We start from the raw sequence: 15183 nt of genomic DNA, 5'->3' as shown, positions 1-15183 counted from the left end.
GGGCAGAAAGCAGGGGCTTTTAAAGGGGGGAGTTGGTATGAGTTGCACGCTGGGGAGGGAGCGAGTGGGTGGGAGTTTGCACGACTCACTGTGGTGCTTTATCAACTGGGTGGTGCCATTATAGGCAGAAGTCATTTGTGAAGTGGACTTGTCTCAGGGATACTTTTGGATGTAAATTGACTGTTACCTCTGGAGGCAGTCTCCTGGTGGGTGAGAGTCCTGCTCTGGAGCTTTTAAGTAAACACCCAGTTAGATAAGCTTGCCCTGTAGGGAGTGTCAGTGAAGGGAAGGTCAAAGATGATAATCACATTTCTAAAGAGCTAAGTAGGAAGTGGTGAACAGGGAGAAAGGAGGAAAGAGAAAGATAGGAGAAACAAATAATGTAAAACATAACTCATCCTCTATCTCTTAGAAAAATGGGAGTACTCAGTTACATTACCAGGGCTTCAAACACAAATGTTTAGTAAGTGGGAGAGTTTTGAAAGCAGCACCATTGTTTTGAGGTTGATGATATCCAGGTTTGTGCTGTCTCCTGTGGGTTAAAATGAAAAGGATGTATCCTACAGGTGACAGTAGGGACAGAGGCCCTCCCAGTAGTCACGTTAAGCTAGTACTGACAGAAAAAGGAAAAGCCTGTCCAGGTGGCTGGGCAACCCTGCAGCGAGGCATAGATGAGCTTGAAAATCAAAGGAAATGACCAAGGTGAGTCTCAATCCTTTCAGAGGTTTATTTTACCAGGGTTGAGGACACATCTGAGAAAAAGGAACACAAAATCACAGGAGCATCTGTGATCTGTGCTCTTTCCAAAGAGGGCTTGAGGACTTCAATATTTAAAGGGGAAAGAGCAGGCAGTTGGGGAAAGTGGAAAGAAAGAAAAAAGGGAAGGTAGATAAAAGGGGCAAGTAGTTGCATTCTTTGGGGCCTTTGATCAGCATTCACTGAATGTACATGTTACATTCGTGAAAGGAGGTCGTAGAGGAATAGTCAATTATGCTAGTGCTTGGTGAATCTGCATTTTTACAAGATTAAATAGAGGGTAGAGGAAGCAGTCAAATATGCATTTTTCTCCAGCGAGAGGAAGGATGACTCCTAGACCTGTCTTTGTCCCGTACTTGGGAAGATAATCCGTTAGTTTACATTGCCAGGATGAAATTCAACTGATCTGTTTTAGAGTAAAGATCTTGGGGGCCCACAAGGAATTTCCTTGTAAACAAGCCCGTTGGGGAGGTGTGTGGCCTTTGATCTTTGTAGCTATCTATTTAGGAACAAAATGGGAGGCAGTATTGCCTGACTCAGTTTCCAAGCTTGACTCTTCCCTTTGGCATAGTAAGTTTGGGGTCCAGAGATTTTTATTTTCCCTTCACAAGCTAACAGGAGCCTTTGGAGAGAATGCTCTGGACCGGTGAGTGAGCCATGAGTTCGGGCCACAGGCTCTGAAGTCGTGAAGCCTTGGGACGGAGCGGGTGGTGCTTCGAGGTCAGTGCCACAGGAGGGAGGTCAGGGCCAGGGTCAGACGTGGAGCCCCATGGAGGGCGGAGTGGAGACCCCTTCGTTCGGGGGCGGAGGGATGACTCTGAGCATTTAGAACTTTTGTGCATCTCCCTGTGGGTGCATCGCTTGGCCAGCGAGATGCTTTGACACAGCCCCTTAAGCTATTTTAAGGGCTATCCCATAAAGCCGGGAAGGCACACCGGGTGGAGCTGGCGGCCGCCTGGGGCAGGCACCTTTGAGCCAGGGAGGAAGCGCGGGAGGGAAGGAGGGCGGGAAGGACGGGCGACCTACTTCCTGAATCGCCTGCACCCCAGAGGAGCTCGGCCTGCGCTGCGCCACGATGTCCGGGGAGTCTGCCAGGAGCCTGGGGAAAGGTGAGGCCTGCCCGCCGCGAAGAGGGGTGATCTCGGCGACCCCCGGCGGCATGTTCGAGGCTGCTCCGGGAGCCCAGCCTCCCGGGAGCGCCCCACCGGCGGGGAAGGGGTCGGAGCTGCAGTGGGACGCGGGGGCCGTGGGATACGGGGGGTCTCGACACCTCTCTGGGCCGTAATCGCCTTCGCTTCTCCCCGGCAGGAAGCGCGCCCCCGGGGCCGGTCCCGGAGGGCTCGATCCGCGTCTACAGCATGAGGTTCTGCCCGTTTGCTGAGAGGACGCTTCTGGTCCTGAAGGCCAAGGGAATCAGGTTGGCACCCAGGCGGGGGACGCTCCCCGAGCTGTCCGGGACCTTGCTGCAGGCGGCGGGGTGGGGTGGGGTCTCAGCCCCCTTCTACCCGCCTCCCGCCAGCGTCCTTTACTGCACATTATTCTCGGCCCTTTGGGAGACAGCAAGGTATAGACCCTTACCCTAGGAAAAATAGGCCACAGATTCCAGCAGTCTAGGACAAGACTCCAGGTCTAGGACACCTCATTTAGATTAACCAACCATTTAATGGATTAGAAAAGCTGAGGCTCCAGTGATGTTAGTGATTTGCCCGGGTAATAACCGGCAGCAGCTCTTTCAGCTTTGGTAGGTCGCAAATTCCTGGTCCAGAGCCCTTTTGCTTTCGCCCTACTGTGATTCCCCATTCTTATTCCAGTTTAACTGTTAGTTGTTATTCTGAATGTATTGTTCCCTCCTAGAATAGTAATTTACCCCAGTACAGCAGAGTTTAGACCCTGACCTTCCTAGAGTAGTGCTGAGTTTACTGCACATATTCCTGTGGATTGGGCTGTTGGTTGAGTCAGAGGGAAGTGTCTGTCTAGCTCATCCTTCTGCAGAGCCTGTTTTGAAACTAGCGTAGTTTTTGACTTACGGGCTATCCACAGGACATGTGCAACAGTCACTTGGCTTTTCTCTGACACCAAGTATCCAATGGAACCACTTCCTTTCCCATGACCTCTGAATGTCTATTGATTAGACATTTATTAGATACCTGTGGTGTGGAAGGCTCTGTGGAAGTTTAAAAAAAAAACCCCATTCTTAAAAAATGTTCTGTGTGTTCAGTGTTTGTGAACTAATTTTACTTTTCTAAGGGGAGAATCTTTAGGAGTCGGCAATTATTTTCCCTAAAAGAAAGGTAAAATGCATTTAAAAAATACATTTGAAGGGGATTCGTCATTACTTCACTAAGCAATGCCTCTCATTTGGATGAGATGATTCTGAACACATAGAATACTTACTATTTAGTAATGTTTATCAAAAACACTGTCATATTTGCTGTAATAGAACTCTTTTATTGTACTAAGAGAAATCTAATTTAATCGAAATTGAAAAAGACCTTTTTTGGTACTCATTTAATTGAAAAGTCCAGGAGCATGACACAGCTGGATTCAGAGGCACAAAGTCCTGGATTATGTGCTTCACCCTGGACCTTTAGTCTGAAACAATCCTACCTTATTTACTGGGGCAGATCGAACATTGGAACTATCTTCCCATAATAGTGTGGGTAGAAGGGAGGAAGAAGGTAGTTAACAGCTTCCAGGCAGTGCAAACAACAAAGGTCTATTACATTAATAGACCAGTTTTAAGCTTGAGCCCCTAGGAGGCTTTTACTGGGAAAGTACTAGATTCTAACCACATGGTATGACTTAACAAAGCATGGTTTTCTCTAAAAGATGCATCTTCCACCTTGCTGTGGCAGGTGTATAGACTTGCTGGCTCACGATGCCAGGTTACCAAAATGCATGTGTGTTCCGAGATACTTTTTTTTTTTTTTTTTTGAAGACGGAGTCTCGGGCTCTGTCGCCCAGGCTGGAGTGCAGTGGCCGGATCTCAGCTCCTCAGCTCCGTCCTCCCGTGGTTTAGGCCATTCTGTCGCCTCCCCAGCCTCCCGAGTAGCTGGGGATCTACAGGCGCCCGCCCATCTCTGCTCCGGCTATGTTTTTTGTATTTTTTTATAAGCTGGGGGTTTCCACCGTGTTAAGCTAAGGATGGGGTCCTCGGATCTCCTGACCTCTGTGATCCGCCACGTTCTCGGCTCCCAAAGTGCTGGGATTACAGGCCTTGAGCCCACCGCGCATCTGGCCGATACTTTTTTTTTTTTTTTTTTTAGAACAAAAGCCCAGGATCTGCCTTTTGTTTTCATAGTAACAAAAGGTTTTTGTTTGTTTTCATAGTTCAAAATGTTGATAATTCCTTGGCAAGGGCCATTTTTTTTTTTTTTTTTTTGCAATGGCTGGTACCTAAGTGTCCAGTATTCTGTCAGCACATGAACCTTTTAAATTATACACACACCTGTGCTCATGTTCAAATTGGATGTTCCTTTGTTTCCATGGGGGATTATGTATTTAAATCCTTAAATGAAACGCTGTTCTAGCTACAGCTGTGGATGGGAAAATAGAAAACAAAAGGTATTGGTGTCTATTTTTTTCAGCAATTTGTTCTGTTGAACATTTATTCAGCCTTGATGATCATATAGACCTGGCTCTTTTCTCTAAGTTCCTCTACCGTCTCAGGCAACATACAAGAGAGACCTAAATACAATCTGACTATATCCTGGACTTCACCTGTTTTCTTCCTTTTTGGTTTACTTTGTACGATTTACTTAGACAACATTTTTTTTTAAAAAATCAGTGCATGGAGATTTAATCTGAAAGCTTATTTTGTGGGTGGATTGTTGGTTTTTTTTTTTTTTTTTTCGAGACAGGGTCTCACCCTGTCACCCAGGCTAGAATGCAGTGGTGCAATCATGGCTCACTGCAACCTCTGCCTCCAGGCCTCAAGCAGTCTTCTCACCTCAGCATCCTGAGTAGCTGGGATTACAGGTGAGTGCCACCACACTTGGCTAATTTTTATAGTTTTTGTAGAGATAGGGTTTCACCATGTTGCCCAGGCTGGTCTTGAACTCCCGGGTTTAAGCAATCCGCCCACTTCAGCCTCCGAAAGTTCTGGGATTACAGATTGAGCTACCACACCTGACCTTGTGGGTGGATTTTAAGGATTCTTTAATATCTTTGTAAAAACCAAGAAACTTTTTACTCAAATTAGCAAAATAAATTGAATTTTATGTTGGTTTTCATATAGTGGGTAGTGGACACAATTCAATGAGTTGCCTCATATAATTTATAACTAAGATACCTCTTAGCCATAAATGGAGTATCTTACTGACAATTTTGAAGCATTTCCACTGATATATTCATTCATTCATATGAAATATTTCAAAACAAAAATATTTACTGAGTCCTTATCTGAAACTTTTTATTTTCTTCAGAGTATTTATATCTATTTAGCATTTTGCTCATTTACATGTTTGTTTATTACTATGAACAGACACACAAGATCCCACCTTTCGTGCAGCTTGCATTCTAGGAAGATAACTTAATAAACTTGTAAATAAGTGAGCAAAGTAATTTCAGATACATGTTATCCGTTCAATGAAGAAAGTAAAACATGATAATCATGTAATAGAAGCTGCTCAGCAACTTCAGAGCTGTGGTCAGGGAGGGCCTGGGGATGTGTGTTTGACCTGGGAAGACCTAGGAAAAGGCAGGCAGAGGAGGCAGAGGACCATCAGGTGCAAAGACTCTAAGGTGGAAACACATTTGGCAAATTCAAGGAATATAAAAAAGGCCAATGTGTAGAAGAAACATAGGGGAAAAGCTTCATGACACTGGCCTTGGCAATGATTTCCTGGACATGACACCAAAGACCGGGCAACAAAACCAAAAATAAACACATGGGACTACATCAAACAAAAAAGCTTCCACACAGCAAAGGAAATGATTAACAGAGCAAAAAGGCAACCTATGGAATAGGAGAAAGTACTTGCAAACCACATATCTGGTAAGGGGTTAATCTCCAAAATACATAAGGAATCTCTACAACTCAGCAATGAAAAAACCTGAATCTAACATGGGCTAAGATCTTAAATAGACATTTCTCAGGCTGGGCATGGTAGCTCACACCAAAACCCCAAGGCAGGCAGATCACTTGAGCCCAGGAGTTCAAGACCAGCCTTGGCAACATGGCAGGATCCTGTCTCTACAAAAAAATTAGCTGGGCGTGGTGGTGCATGCCTGTGGTCCCAACTACTCGGGAGGTAAGAGGATCGCTTTAGCACAGGAGGTCGAGGCTGCAGTGAGCTGTGATCAAGCCACTGCACTCCAGCCTGGGAGACAGAGTGTAAAAAAAAAAATTAAAAATTAAAAAAATAGACATTTCTTCAGAGGACATAAAAATGGGCAACACATATATGAAAAAGTGCTTATCACTAATCATCAGGAAAATGCAAATCAAAATCACATAATAACCTCACACTTGTCAAGATGACTATAATTAAAAAAGACAAAAAGTATTAGCAAGGATGCGTAGAAATCAGAACGCTTGCACACCGTTCGCACTGTTGGCGGGAATGTAAAATGGTACAGCTGCTATGGAAAACAGTATAGATGTTCTTCAAAAAATTAAAAATAGAACTACTATATGATTCAGCAATCTCACTACTGGGTATATACCCAAATGAAATGAAATCAAATTCTCAAAGAGATATTAGCACTCTCATGTAGACTGCAGCACTGTTCATAACAGCATAATGTCAATGTCCATCAGCAGATGAATGGATAAAGAAAATGTGGTAATGCTATTCCACCTAAAAAGGAAGGAAATTCTGCAATACGTGACAACATGGATGGACCTTGCAGACATTATGCTAAGTAAAATAAGCCACAGAAAGACAAATACTGCATGATTGTACTTAAAAGGTATATCAAAAGTAGTCAAATTCATAAAATAAAAAACTAGAATGGAAGGCATCTAGGCAGACTCCTAAATTTGGGGCTTGATCAGCTAAGTGGATGGCAAAGAGGATTTATCCAAAAGCACAAAAGTTGTTTCCCTCTCTTCATAGTCTCCTATGTGTCTTTCAGGCATGAAGTCATCAATATCAACCTGAAAAATAAGCCTGAGTGGTTCTTTAAGAAAAATCCCTTTGGTCTGGTGCCAGTTCTGGAAAACAGTCAGGGTCAGCTGATCTATGAGTCTCCCATCACCTGTGAGTACCTGGATGAAGCATACCCAGGGAAGAAGCTGTTGCCGGATGACCCCTATGAGAAAGCTTGCCAGAAGATGATCTTAGAGTTGTTTTCTAAGGTTTGTGCATAAGAAATTTCAGCTCCTATTTGAAAAACCTGTTTTTTTAAAGCGAAATCTGTGCTGCCATTTATAGTTCAGTGATTTGGGAGAGAAAAACAAAACAGGAATATACTTGTCAGCTCTGAGTGTCCTGCAAGTCCTTTCACGATCCAGTTCCTGTTTACCTCCAAAATTATCCCTTTTCACTCTTCTCCTGACACTTTATATATGCCAGCCATACTAAACTTTTCTCAGAATTCCCAAATTCGCCCCTTTCTCTCTCAATTCTTGCTGTCAGATTCTTCCCACTTCTCACCGTGCCTGGTTATCTCCACATCATTTTTCACATGTCTGTTCAGACACTGCTGCCTTTCAGGAGCTTGTCAGGCTGGTTAGTGCTCTAGCTTCTGAGTTCCCATCTGTGTGAACTTTTGCCTGTCTTCTTGCCTATGTACTGCACTGGGGTTGTGAGCTCCTTGAGGGTGAGGGCTGTGTTTTGATCACTGTTAGTTCTCTGCCTAGTTTTGTGACTGGCTCTGCTACTTTCTTGTGACTCTGAGCAAGTTACTTATTACTTTGCCTCTCCGTTCATCATTGGTAAAATGGGTATAGTAATTGTTCCCACCTCATAAGATAAAAATCAGTTAATATCAAACACCTAGAGCAGAGTCTGACACACAGTAACTACTTAGTTCTTGTCCTTATAGCCATAGCATCAAGCAGCGAGCAGCTACTCAGATGACGGAATAAATGGCATTCCTGGAGAACTGTTTGTACCTTATTTAGCATCAACATTGTGGATTAGCACAAACAATATTAACAAAGAAATAACTAACAGATGTGTGTTTAGACACCAAGAATAGCATGTCTGATTATATGCCTATAATATTGTCACCTTGGTAGTATGGTCAATGTATAAAGGATTATCTTTAGAGAAAAAGATGGTTAAAGAAATGCCCTAAGAGAGAGTTATAGGGAAAACAATCTGTTTTAGGAGACATTATGAAGGGAAGCCAACGGGAAAGGAAGAGTGAGTCACCTGCTTAGTTAGATGAGGGTGAAAGAATAGTAGAGGTGGCTGCTGTGAAAGATAATGAAAGGGAACATGACATTTTCAAGAAAGATGTTGGAGAGTTTTACAAAGTAGTAACAAGTTAAAGGCATGCAGCTTCAAGACACGAAGTCATCAATATCAACCAAAAAAAATAAGCCTAAGTGGTTCTTTAAGAAAAATCTCTTTGGTCTGGTGCCAGTTCTAGAAAACTTTTTTTAGTATGGCTGGAATATAAAGTATCAGGAGAAGAGATAAAATGGGTAACTTTGGAGAGATAAACAGGAACTGGATCGTGAAAGGACTTGTAGGACACGTCAGAGAAAATGAGCTTTAAAAGTAAAGCTTTTAGGCATGAAGTTTTACTTTCATACATAAAGCTACTATTTTAAAAAGTAGTCACAAGAGATTCATTGTACTATCTAGTAAGAAAATGAGCTTTAGAAGTAATGCTGAAGATGCCCACCTTTACTTCCCCACTTGCTTTTAAAGGAGAGGTGGCCTTATGTACATATGACCCTGCTCTCCTGGCCACAGCCCATCAGAACAGAAACGTACCCCACCCCCACACCTGGGCCAGTCATCTTCTCTCCTGGGAACCTGGAAATGAGACACAGAGACTAAGACAGTAAAGGTTAGGACAGTAAAGACAACTAAGCATTGGGGCTCAAATATAACATGAGAGGCTAGGAAAACCAAAGCCACTTAAGAAATAATTTTTTAGAAGAGCAAAAATTTAAAGCATTGCAAAGGGACTGAAGTATGGAAAGTAATATGGAGCAGAAATGTAAGCAAAAACAGATGAAAGACCAGGTAGACCCAGATGGAAATGTGGATGAAAGGGCTGCCTGAAAGCTTTCAGTCCCAGTGAAGGCAGGCTGAACTGATGTGGATGGGATTTCATGGGATTCTGTATTTTTACAAGTGCCTGTTTACTTAAACTAGGATGAGTGGACTTCTGCATCTTGCAATGAAATGATACTGAAGACCAAAGTATTAAAACACATAAACACCATAATTAGCATTAAAGCATCTGATGCTACACCCGTCAAGTCTTTAGGTAGTCAGTCACTTTTGGACAGTCTCCTGGCGTCCTCCCCAACAAAGAAATCAGAAAAATTCTCTACCCTAGCTCTTTGCAGTTGGGGCCAAGTTTTGTGACCTAGGCTTTTCCTGTCAGACACACACAAGAGAGTTCAATTCAGAAACGAGCAAGGTGAGGAAACAGACTCGGTGGGATATCTGTTTAAGATATTCAGCTCTCCACTGGTTCTGCTGGTGAGAGTGGCAGCAGAGCTTCTGGGTTTCAGCAGTGTGGGTTACAAAATAAAATTCTCGAGTAGAAATGGCATCAGTGCCAGTGGCGTTAGCGGTTATCTCAGACTCTACTTTCTGGCAGCCGCACAAACTGAAGCATCTAATGCTCAGCTTGCACTAGCATCTGTGGGCGCTTCCCATGAGGCCAGTTCTCAGCATGAATTTGGGATGTTCTGTCTTAATTCCAAGGCTGTTTGTTCAGCCTCCCAATAATTCTATGAGCCACTCAGTCTCCTTTAAAGAAAGTTGTGTTGGCCGGGCGTGGTGGCTCAAACCTGTAATCCCAACACTTTGGGAGGCTGAGGCAGACGGATCACCTGAGGTCAGGAATTCGAGACCAGCCTGGTCAGTATGGTGAATCCCTATCCGCTGTACTAAAAACACAAAAATGGCCGGGCGCGGTGGCTCAAGCCTGTAATCCCAGCACTTTGGGAGGCCGAGGCGGGTGGATCACGAGGTCAGGAGATCGAGACCCTCCTGGCTAACACGGTGAAACCCCGTCTCTACTAAAATACAAAAAACTAGCCGGGTGAGGTGGCAGGCGTCTGTAGTCCCAGCTACTCGGGAGGCTGAGGCGGGAGAATGGCGGGAACCCAGGAGGCGAAGCTTGCAGTGAGCCGAGATCACGCCACTGCACTCCAGCCTGGGCGACAGAGCGAGACTCCTCCTCAAAAAAAAAAAAAAAAAAAACCACACAAAAATTAGCCGGGCGTAGTGGCACATGCCCATAATCTCAGCTACTAAGGAGGCAGAGACAGGAGAATTACTTGAGCCTGCGTGGTGGAGGTTGCAGTGAGCTGAGATCGTGCCACTGCATTCCAGCCTGGGTGACAGAGCATGACTCCATTTCAAAAAAAAAAGGAAAGAAAGTTGTTTCTTAAACGTGCCAAAGTAGGTTCTGTTATTTATAATTGCTAAAATCCTGACCAACCCAGCATTTTAGGCCACAAAACTGTTCCTAAGACCAGTCCATTACCTCTGCGAGCACAGGAACTTGGTGCACCCTTGATGTTTCTGGAACACCGTGACACCAGGACTATGAGGGTTCTATCATGTTTTTATGTGAGGGGGCCGATATAGTTAGCCGTAAACTGATAAACTGAGAAATTATTCTCTTTCTAGGTGCCATCCTTGCTAGGAAGCTTTATTAGAAGCCAAAATAAAGAAGACCATGCTGGCCTAAAAGAAGAATTTCGTAAAGAATTTACCAAGCTAGAGGAGGTAATTATTTCTCCTAGCTACCATCAGAGTAAACGATAACTATATCTACCCTCCTTTTCCTCCTATTCTTTTCTTCATATTCCCACTTCCCAAGTCACTTTATGGCAATTAGGAAAATTCCCCTAAACATTTAACAGACTGCTGTTATAAAGCAGAAAGCTGTTCTGCTTAAGATATAAATCAAAACACCTAAAAATACTTTGTCATGGGCTTGCTTTAAAATATTCTGCTGTGTTAACACTAAAGTAACAAGGAAAAAGGAAATTGTCCCCACATTTCCACAAGCTTTTATGTATCCAGTTTTCCATGCTTGTTTGCAGTCCTTGTCCATATATTTTTAAAAAATTAATGTAGCTCTAATCAGAGCATAGATATCATTCTGTGTTCTGCTTTCTTTTCTGTGTCCTGTGTCCACTTAGTATTACATACTAAATATTTCCCACCAGAAAAAGTTTGCAATGAACAGTACAGACACTTGAGGGAAGCCCAGATGTATTTTACCTTCTTTTGGGGAAAGCTGACATTTGGGCCTTGGAGTCTGTCTCTTAGCCTTGAGATATTTCATTCATGCTAAGCCTGAAGTTTTTGCTGACAGAAGATATAGTTCCCGTCTTTTATGGGAATGCATTTAACATCTTATCAGTAATATGACGTTTGCTGTAGGTTTTTCAGAAACCTTTTTTTTCATTATAAAGTTCTATTACTAGTTTGCTAATTTTTTAAAAGTCATAAATGTTGAATTTTATTGAATGCTTTTCTGCATCTTTTACATCTATTGAAATGTTCATAGAATTTTTTCCTATTAATCTGGTGAATATGGTGCTACTGACAGATTTTTTTTTTTTTAATGTTTAACCATCCTAGCATTCCTAAGATAAAACCTACTTGTTCTCTATGGATTTTTATATGTACTGTAGAATTAGCTAATAAATGAGTTTTGTATGTGTGTTCATAAATGAGATTGGCCTATAATTTTCTATTCTTATAGTATCATTATTGGCTTTTGGTATCAAGGATATTCTGACCTCATAAAATGAGTTGGGTAACTAAGCTGTTTTTCTAATCTCTGAAACCATTTGGTAGGGACTAGTGTTTCTTTAAAACATTTGAGCCTGGTGTCTGTGTTAACAGGGGTAGATTTTTCATTACTAGTTTGATTTCTTTAATGGTAACTGGTTTTTCGGTTTTACATTTCTTCTGGAATCAATGTTGGTACTTTATATTTTTCTGCTGAACAGTGTGGGAGCTGGAAAGTACGATGCAGTCCATATTCTTCAGATAATTAGTTTAGTAGTAGACAGAACACAATCGGTAGATATAAGCAATCTAAAATGCATATTATGCATTGAAAAAAACTATGGAGGTTATTTATAAAGGACAAATTAGTTTGGTGTTGGTTTAAATAGTCAGATAATATTCTCAATCACCCCCTTTGGCAAACCCTGTAACCAATTCGCCTTCTTAAAATTTCAGGAACATACAATTTGTGTTTGGTTTTCAAATGATTGTCATCTGTTTAGTAGTTAATCCAATCTATTTCCAGTATATTTTAAGTACAAATGCTTTTGCACTTACAATGGGGTTACATCCAATAAACCCATCGTAAGTTGAAAATATCGTTAAGTGGAAAATGCATTTAATAAACCCAACCTACAGAGCATCATAGCTTAGCCTCGCCTGCTTTAAATGTGCTCAGAAAACTTCTGTTAGCCTGCAATTAGGCAAAATCATCAAACATAAAACCTATTTATAAAGTGTTGAATATTTCATATAATTTATTGAATATCCATATCCAAAAGACGTTGGCAACACAACACACATTAGAGCATTGGTTGTTTACTCTCCTGATGGTGTGGCTGCCCAGCATCAAGAGTATCATACTGCAAATCGATAGCCCAGGAAAAGAGCAAAATTCAAAGTTCAAAGTACAGTTTCTACTGAATGCTTGCTTTTTCACCATTGTAAAGTTGAAAAGAATTTAAACTCAACCATCATAAGCTGCAGACTGTGCATTTTATATTGAAAAGTTAATATTTTTAATTTTTGACACAGGGAAGTACCCAAAGCATAAGAACATACACATTTTCACAAAGTGAACACAGTCATGGAACCAGCAGTCATATCAACTAACAAAATATTAGTTTGGGCTTTTTTGTAGTTTATGCAAATGAACTCATATAATGTGCATCTTTTTGGGTCTGCCTGCTTTCATTCAATATTAGGTTTGTGGGTTCATCTATGCTGTAGTTCTTTCCTATTCTTTATACAGTGTTCCAAAGTATAGTGTATTATAGTTTACCCATTCTACTCTTGATAATAAGCATTTTCACATTTGGGCTATTACAAATAGTGCTGCAGTGAACATTCACATACATATCTTTTGGTGAAAATGTGTTCCATTTCCAAGTAGAATTGCTCGGTGATAAGAGTATGCATACTCTTAAAACATGGTTGTACCAATTTACACCTCTATGACAGTGGTTCCATACCCTTGCCAACTTCATTTTGTTCATTTTAGGCATTCTCATGGATGTATAGTGTTACTGTATTTTGGTTTTAATTTGCATTTCCCTAATGACTAATGCAGTTGAACACCTTTCCAAATGATAATTGGTCATTTGGACATCATCTTTTGTGAAGATCAAGTCTTGCTCATTTTTCTAATGGGTTATTTGCCATTTTTCTTACTGATTCCCAGGAATCCTTTCTATGTTCTGAATACCAGTCCTTTGTATTACAGATATGTTGTACTCTGTGACTTGTTTTATTTTTCAGTTTTCCAGTTTATGTTGCGATTGTTTTGCTTCATCCCAGACCAACAGATTCTAAAGCTTAATTAAGTTTTTTGATCAAACAGACAAAAACCCAACTTGGATACATCGGAGTAAAAACTGCTTCTCTCACCTGCTCTACTGAATTTCCCTTCAGCCTTTCTAGTGAGTCTTACTACATGCACAAATAATAAATACTTTTATGCTGTTTAATGTTCAGGTTCTGACTAATAAGAAGACGACGTTCTTTGGTGGCAATTCTATCTCTATGATTGATTATCTCATCTGGCCCTGGTTTGAACGGCTGGAAGCAATGACGTTACATGAGTAAGATATTTGAATATTTTGTGCATAATTTAGGATGACAGCTGGCATAGTATATATTGACCTTTCTTTTTAACAGAAGTTAAAATATTTAATACAACTGGTCTGAATGAGAACAAGCAGACGGGACTCTTGGACTATCCAGGGCATGTCATATACCTACACTAACTACTCTCCATCACTGGGAGGGGGCAGGGATTTCTGTGACATGTAGTAAAGTGCTTTAAAATTTACTCCTTCCTTCCTGATTACAAATCCATAAGGGGAAGGGTACGGTGGCTTATGCCTATAAGCCCAGCACTTTGGGAGGCCGAGGTGGGTGGATCATCTGAGGTCAGGAGTTGGAGATCAGCCTGGCCAATCTGGTGAAACCCCATCTCTACTAAAATACAAAAATTAGCTGGGCATTGTGGTGCACACCTGTAATCTCAGCTACTCGGGAGGCTGAGGCAGGAGAATCACTTGAACCTGGGAGGCGGTTGCAGTGAGCCGAGATCATGTCACTGAACTCCAGCCTGGGCAAGAGCAACACTCTGTATCCAAAAAAAAAAAAAAAAATCTGTAAGGTTGTAAATTTTTATAAGGATGTTGTTACCTGATTGTATGACCAGTGTTACCTCCCATTTACCAGTAAGATTTCCACATTATTTTCCAAATTCTGTTTTGAGTTTGGCAGCCACCTTGCCTTACTCCCGCTTCTTGGACATTAGAGCTATTCAGGGTTAGTTTTGGTCATAATCTGGGTGTAGAATAATTAACACAGAACATTCCTGATTGTATTCCCTGTTCTCATTTTAATAAATTGTCAGTTTCTCTCTTTGGGCAAGTTCTCACATTAACAAGTTGCTTCACTAGTCTCATTCCTCTTGGGTAAAAAAGGAACCTCTATAATGTCTTTCAAATTGAATATTCTATTACATGCATTTTTAAATATTTTTAATGAAATATTTAAGGGAAATAAATGAAACTGTAGAGTAATAATGACATATGGGAGACTCTGTGATGTCATCCTAGTTGACCTAGCTCACACCTTTCATTTTTTCCTCTTCCCACAGATGTGTAGACCACACTCCAAAACTTAAACTGTGGATGGCAGCCATGAAGAAAGATCCCACAGTCTCAGCCCTGCTCATCAGTGAGAAGGACTGGCAAGGTTTCCTAGAGCTTTACGTACAGAACAGCCCTGAGGCCTGTGACTATGGGCTCTGAAGGGGGCAGAAGTCAGCAATAAAGCTATGTCTGATGTTTTCCTTCACTAATATGAATAACAGCATGCTTTTATTTTACCAAGGGTTCAGGTTGCATGGGATCATATTCTCTGATGTGATATCGACAGCCTAACGATGGGGTCTCCTTAAGGCCCCACTACAGAAATGAAAATGCATTTCCTATCTCAGCATCCTAAAATGACTCTGAGGGTTCTACCATAGTCCATGCTGAAAAGCCCCAAATTATCATCT

At 41.7% G+C, this 15183-nt stretch overlaps 1 protein-coding gene across 1 annotated transcript; it reads left to right on the top strand.

The window, feature by feature from the left end:
- The first annotated feature begins 1584 nt into the window (after positions 1-1584).
- GSTO1 (glutathione S-transferase omega 1) lies at positions 1585-14988 on the top strand. Its single transcript, XM_017851750.1, has 6 exons — positions 1585-1865; positions 2065-2173; positions 6835-7057; positions 10530-10628; positions 13620-13726; positions 14779-14988. The coding sequence occupies exons 1-6, from the start codon at positions 1832-1834 to the stop codon at positions 14930-14932; spliced, it is 726 nt and encodes a 241-aa protein (XP_017707239.1). The 5' UTR covers positions 1585-1831; the 3' UTR covers positions 14933-14988.
- Positions 14989-15183: the final 195 nt, after the last annotated feature.

The sequence above is a fragment of the Rhinopithecus bieti genome, unplaced genomic scaffold (assembly GCF_001698545.2).
Source record: "Rhinopithecus bieti isolate Rb0 unplaced genomic scaffold, ASM169854v2 scaffold_31787, whole genome shotgun sequence".
NCBI classification, from domain to species: Eukaryota; Metazoa; Chordata; class Mammalia; order Primates; family Cercopithecidae; genus Rhinopithecus; species Rhinopithecus bieti.
The sequence above is the reverse complement of the archived record's forward strand: the minus strand, read 5'-3'. Positions and strand labels throughout refer to the sequence as shown.

What these genes read in the sequence shown, in the direction of transcription:
- GSTO1 (XM_017851750.1), top strand. Translation starts at nt 1,832, where the DNA reads ATGTCCGGGGAGTCTGCCAGGAGCCTGGGGAAAG. An exon ending in TCTTAGAGTTGTTTTCTAAG is followed by an intron (nt 7,058 to 10,529) that starts GTTTGTGCATAA and finishes TTCTCTTTCTAG; the next exon opens with GTGCCATCCTTGCTAGGAAG. An exon ending in GAAGCAATGACGTTACATGA is followed by an intron (nt 13,727 to 14,778) that starts GTAAGATATTTG and finishes CTCTTCCCACAG; the next exon opens with ATGTGTAGACCACACTCCAA.